This window comes from Nicotiana tomentosiformis, chromosome 8 (assembly GCF_000390325.3).
Source record: "Nicotiana tomentosiformis chromosome 8, ASM39032v3, whole genome shotgun sequence".
In the NCBI taxonomy this organism is placed as follows: domain Eukaryota; kingdom Viridiplantae; phylum Streptophyta; class Magnoliopsida; order Solanales; family Solanaceae; genus Nicotiana; species Nicotiana tomentosiformis.
The window spans coordinates 120,343,432-120,349,864 of record NC_090819.1 but is presented as its reverse complement, the minus strand read 5'-3'; the positions used below and the strand labels follow the sequence as shown (position 1 = coordinate 120,349,864).

Genomic DNA, 6,433 nt, shown 5'->3' with positions numbered 1-6,433 from the left:
TTTTTTTCTTCTGCTGTTAACTTGAGCATGAAAAAACTTCGTATTTCTATCTCCATCCTTAAACCATGCCATACCCGCTTTTTGTTTTCAAAATTCTTCTTCCAATGAAAGGTATTTGATCAATTCTGTCTGCACTCTTTGAAGTCTTTCTCTATTTTGTTGTGAAGGGTTCATCTCAAATTGAGCTTCATGGACGGTAACTACCTCCTCCAGACTTACAATTTTTTGGAATATGTCCCCAAACATAGCTCTTCTCTAACGTGATAGAGCTTTCTTCAATTTTTTAAGCTTGTAATTGAATAGGAAAAAGGGAGATGCAACAAAGTCAGCATTCCAGTTTTGCTGGACGACTTCTTTGAAGGAAGCATTCTTTGTCCAAAGGTTAAGAAATCTAAAATATTTCTTAACTGGTACTGTGTTGTTAGAGGTCGTCAATAGCAAATGGCTGTGATCTAAGCCTATTTTCGATGGATGAGTTATTTCCAGCCCAGGTAACATCTGTTGGAGCTCGATGTTGGCTAAGCATCTATCCAATCGATTGAAGATACAGTCCTCTTCAACACGACCATTCCACCATGTATAGATACTACCTTTAAAACCAAGATCAAAGAGGTTGCATGAGTTCACACAATGCTTAAAATCCAGCACTTCATTCATGTACACTAGAAGTCCTCCAAACGTTTCCTCTTCATCCTATATCATATTAAAATCTCCCCCCACAAGCCAAGGAAGCGACATGTCCTTAGAAAGAGAATACATAGTGTCCCCCGGTTCAATGCGTCCGATAGCAACGCATTTCGCGTACACCAGTGTAAGTATAATTTCTTTGTTGTCATCCAGATTAGTTAGATGAAGTGTAAGTTATTGGTCCAGATTGAGCAGAATGTTTACCTCATATGCCTCATCAATAAATGCCCAGATTTTGTTTGTTACATTCCCAAATGCTTGTGCAAAACCAATCTTTCTTTTATATTTCTCCAATTTTCTGGCAGGTTGCATTGGTTCCATTAAGCCTACGAACTGAAACTGATATTGTCTATGCATTATGATGGTCCTTTCAAAGGCTATTTTAGTGTTAACCGATCTCACATTCCAAATAAGCGCATTCATTATTAATTGTTAGATTTGGTTATGGCCTTTCTTGTTTGTACTCCAGTAAATGGAATAGCTGGTGTATCTTTCAATTGTTTCCTTCTTCCTTTGGCAGCTGATTTCACCTTTTCAATCAATCGTGGTGAAATATCTCCCCTTTTAGCTACATTTAGAAAATTCTGGGTGGTGGATTCTTCATCAAGGTCTTTGCCAGATTTCTCCATGTTTTCCCCCTTGTCAATAATAGAGTTCATTTGTTCCACCATAGTGTTCTCAGTCACCTTAATGATTGATGTTCCACTAGTGTGCTACTTGCGTGTGACCTGACATTGCAGTGATATAGAGGCCAATGGAACAGTACTATTAGGTCGCCTTTGTAAATGTGTTTCCCCTTCTTGTAGTGTAACTTTATCTGCTAAAATGTCTGCATCATCTGAGTTAAAACCTTGCACAAATGGTTCTCCCTTATTGTCACATGTTCCTCCAGGATCAATCACAGTAACATTATGTATTCCATCAACAGGTAGTGTTGTATCCTATTCGACTGCTTCGACATTTTTCAAAAGTGATAGGTCTTTTATTTATCAATGATATTTCAATATTGTATCTTATCCCTTCCCCATTTACATTTTGTTCATCTACTTCCCTTTCCTCTTCTGTTACTTCATCATCACCTATAACCCCTTGTGGGAGTTCACCATCCTCTGACCCTTCTTCTAATTGTTGACACCAAAGTCTACTTCCACTTAGTTGTAATCTATCAAATTCCTTAAGTACAGCAGCTGGTGCATTTGTATCAACTGATTGTGAAGGAATTTCCTGACAGGACTGATTAGTTAGCACTAAATTATCATCAAAAGCTCTACTGACCCATTGTGCAGTTGTTTCCTTAAGGACACCTTCAGTCCCTGCATTCTCACTTCCATTAACATTAGTATTGTTTGTTTTCTTCAGCATTGTAATCCCTGGTGCAGTAGGATTAAAAATTGTTGCTGCAGGGTTCAACTTCCTAGTTGCCTTATGATTAGCTGTGCTTTTTTGGACAGAGTTTTCCCCCACTAAGACCAGCTGATGGTTTCATTGAACTCAGAAGGTTTGTTGTATGATTTTTTTTTACAAGTACACGGGTTCCAAAAGAGGTAAAGAAAGAAGACAAATACGGATTAAAAGGGTTAACAAAAGGGTGACACCTATTTGGGACAGAGACCAATAATAGCCTTCGTCATCTCGATTTGAGAAAATAATGCGTGAAAGTTCTGCAGTGGGTATATATCAAACATAATATCTTTTGACTGCATCTGCATTAATCGTCATGTCTGGTACTCGTCCTTCGTCATCTACCAAGTGCAAGGCCTCTTTTGGTAACACTTTCTTGATGATGTAGGGTCCTTGCCAGTTCAGGGCGAACTTTTCTTTAGCTTCTACTTGGTGTGGAAGAATGCGTTTCAAAATGAGTTGGCCTACCTTAAAGTGTCGTAGACGCACTTTCTTATTGTAAGCGCGTGCCATTCTTTGCTGGTATAATTGGCCGAAACATACTGCTGCTAGCCATTTTTCATCAATCGGCATCAGTTGTTCCAAACGGGTCTTTACCCATTCTGTATCTTCAATCTCCGATTCCACAACGATCCGGAGAGAGGAAATTTCGACTTCGGCCGGTATTATAGCTTCTGTTCCGTATACCAGCAGATAAGGAGTTGCACCAACAGATGTGCGAGCAGTCGTGCGGTATCCCAAAAGAGCAAAAGATAACTTTTCATGCCATTGTCTAGAACCTTGGATCATCTTTCTAAGAATCTTCTTGATGTTCTTGTTTGCCGCTTCAACAGCTCCATTGGCTTTTGGATGGTAAGGGGTAGAATGGTGATGCACAATTTTAAATTGCTCGCATACCTCCTTCACCAAATGACTATTTAGATTGGCTGCATTGTCAGTGATAATGGTTTTTGGAATACCAAAGCGACAGATGATGTTAGAATGAACAAAGTCTACCACTGCTTTCTTGGTGACTGCTTTGAAAGTGACGGCCTCCACCCACTTGGTGAAGTAATCAATTGCAACCAAAATGAATCTATGCCCATTAGAAACCTTTGGCTGAATTGGCCCAATAACATCCATTCCCCAAGCAATGAAAGGCTAGGGAAAGGACATGGGATGCAACTCTGAAGGAGGCGAGTGAATCAGGTCACCATGAATCTAGAATTGGTGACACTTGCGAACAAAACAGAAGCAATCTCGCTCCATTGTAAGCCAATAATAACCTGCCCGCAGAATCTTCTTCGCCAAAACATATCCATTCATGTGAGGTTTTCATACCCCCGAATGCACTTCATTCATGATCCGCTCAGCTTCTGTGGCATCTACACATCTCAACAAATTCAAATTTGGGGTCTTTTTGTACAAAATTTCTCCATTCAGGAAGAAACCGTCGGCGAGCCGTCTTATAGTTCTTTTTTGATCTCCCTTGGCATGCTCTGGGTATTCTCTTGTTTTCAGGAATCGTTTTATGTCAGGATAGCATGGTTTACCATCTGGTTCTGTCTCAATTGTATTGCAGTAACCGTGCTGATTCCGAACTTGGATTCCTAGTGGATCGATATGGGTGTTGCTCGGATAAGGAAGCATCGAGGCTAAAGTAGCCAAAGCATCGGCTAGCTCGTTGTGAAACCTGGGAATGTACCTGAACTTGATAGATTTGAATCTATTGCTCAAGTCTTGCACACATTGTCTGTATGGAATAAGCTTGATGTCTCGAGTCTCCCATTCACCTTGGGCTTGCTGGATAAGCAAGTCAGAATCTCCCATAACCAATAGTTCATGCACAACAAGATCGAGGGCCATTTTCAAACCCATGATACAGGCTTCATATTCTGCCGTATTATTGGTATAGAAGAATAGAAGTCGGGCCATTGCAGGGTAATACTGTCCAATAGGTGAGATGAGGATTGCCCCGATCCCAACTCTTTTGATATTGACAGCTCCATCAAAATACATTTTCCATACAGGGTTGTCGTCTGGAACTACTTCCTCTATTGAGTTGACATCTTCGTCTAGGAAGTATGTGGTAAGTGGCTTTTACTCATCATCAACTGGATTCTCTGCCAAATGATCGGCCAAAGCCTGTGCTTTCATCACGGTGCGAGCGACATAGACAATGTCGAACTATGTGAGCAGGATTTGCCATTTTGCAAGCCTGCCAGTGGGCATTGGATTTTGGAAGATGTAATTCAGAGGATCCATTCTGGATATGAGGTAAGTAGTATAGGCCAAAAGATAATGTCTCAACTTCTAAGAGACCCAAGTCAAGGCACAACATGTCCTTTCTAAAAGGGTGTACTTAACCTCATAATTGGTGAACTTCTTGCTCAAATAATAGATTGCATGTTCCTTTTTGCATGTTGCATCATGTTGCCCCAAAACGCATCCAAAGGAATTATCCATCACCGATAGATATAAAAACAAAGGCCTACCAGGTTCAGGTGGGACCAGTACAGGGGGTTTTGACAGATAATCTTTGATCCTGTCAAAAGCATTTTGGCAATCGTCCGTCCACTTGATTGCCAAACATCCGTCTTTGGCACAGGCACAATCCTACTTTGACAAAGTAAGTCCGAAGGATCAACACATACTCTGTAGTCAACACATACTCTAGTTTTTCCATCCTTCTTTAGCACAGGCACAATATTTGCCACCCCGGTAGTGTATCGGACAGCTCTGACCACATTGGTGCTTAGTTGCTTCATTAGTTCCTCTTTGATTTTGTCACTCATGTTCGTTTTAAATTTTCGTTGCTTTTGTTGGACTGGTAGAAAATCAGGATAGGTGGGAAGCTTATGAACCACTAAATCGGCACTTAGACCCGGTATATCATCATAAGACCAAACAAACACATCTCTGTACTCAAATAAAATTTGAATCAAGGCATCTCTAGTTTCTTGTTCAGTGTGAATGCTTATCTTTGTTTCCCTAACTTCTTTATGACCTCCGATATTAATTGGCTCAGTTTCATTGAGGTTGGGCCTAGGCTTGTTTTCAAATTGTTCCAACTCTATTTTTATTTCCTCAACAGCCTCATTTTCATCAAATTCAACCTCTTGATGCATTATTTCAAAATTAGACAACTTTTTAAGATCTGGGCGTGAATTCCGCATGCATGTCATGTTATTAAAGCCGACATTAACAAAACTGAAATGGAAAACAAAATGACAAAAATTAGTAAAAGGAAAAGATACTATACTTAATAAAAAATTGAACTGCATTTCATCGAATTTGAAAGGATAGAAGGGTTAACATCAAAATAAAACAATCGTACTAAGATGTTTGGATTACAACCCTGAAAGTAACCCAAAGTAAAAAACAAACGGAGCTACAAAAATAAACTACCAAGACTCCTTCCTTGTGGGAAGAGGAATTGCTTCCCAGTTTTTGAGCATGGTGTCTGGGCCAATTAGTTGCATATCGGCACGACTAGTACCTTCACCAGCCTAGATCATATTCACTTCAGAAAACATCTGGCTGAGGCCATGGCAAATTTCATCAATATTTGCCTGTGCCCGGGAATTTTGACCCTCTTTGAGTCGTGGCTTGACAAAAGTGTAGAAAATGTGAGGGATAGGTTGCTGCAAGACCCAACCATGCCTTTTGCCGTGCTTAGCTTTATCTTCATCTTCTTGTGTCTGCCTGAAACCTAAGCCAAAAGTACCATTGTTGCTAAAGGGAGAGATGGGTTCCAAAATTCCTTGCAGCGATGCCCCCAAGCCTTTTCCTGGATCATAACCTTGTCTCAGCATAAGTGCAACCACCATTACAGATGTGGCGGAAAGACGAGGATGCAAAATAGGCTTTCCTTCCTCAACATGGTCCACAACAACTACTTCGAAAGCTTGATAGACCATGGACTCACACCCTTCCTTGGCCTCAATACACGGAATTAACGGATCTTTATTAATGGATGACTCGTCTTCTCCGTGAATAATAATTTCTTGCCTGTCGTGTTCGAATTTGAGCATCTGATGCAAGGTGGATGGCACAACTCGGGCCGTATGGATCCATGGCCTTCCGAGAAGAAAGTTATAAGAAGTTTCCATGTCCACTACTTGGAAGACAATTTCAAAATCAACCGGCCCAATCGTCATGGTGAGGTTGATCTCCCCAATGGTATCTCTCTCTGAGCCATCAAAAGCCCGGATGCGAACATTTCTGGGTCGAATTTTGTCTATGTTGATCTTCCAACTTTGCAAGGCAGAGAGAGGGCATACATCCATACTCGAGCCTCCATCAACCATGACTCGCTTTATATAATGCCCCTCATATTTGACAATCAGGTGAAAAGCACTATTGT

At 40.7% G+C, this 6,433-nt stretch overlaps 1 protein-coding gene across 1 annotated transcript; it reads right to left on the bottom strand.

Moving 5' to 3' along the window:
* Positions 1 to 1,400: 1,400 nt before the first annotated feature.
* On the bottom strand, positions 1,401 to 5,987 carry LOC117273165 (uncharacterized). The gene is made up of 8 exons (XM_070184095.1): positions 5,640 to 5,987; positions 5,476 to 5,576; positions 4,585 to 5,277; positions 3,409 to 3,772; positions 2,986 to 3,186; positions 2,371 to 2,844; positions 1,720 to 2,160; positions 1,401 to 1,628 (listed from the first exon to the last, which is right to left on the bottom strand). Exons 1-8 carry the CDS (start codon positions 5,985 to 5,987, stop codon positions 1,401 to 1,403), a joined length of 2,850 nt encoding a protein of 949 aa, XP_070040196.1.
* Between the last annotated feature and the right edge of the window lie 446 nt (positions 5,988 to 6,433).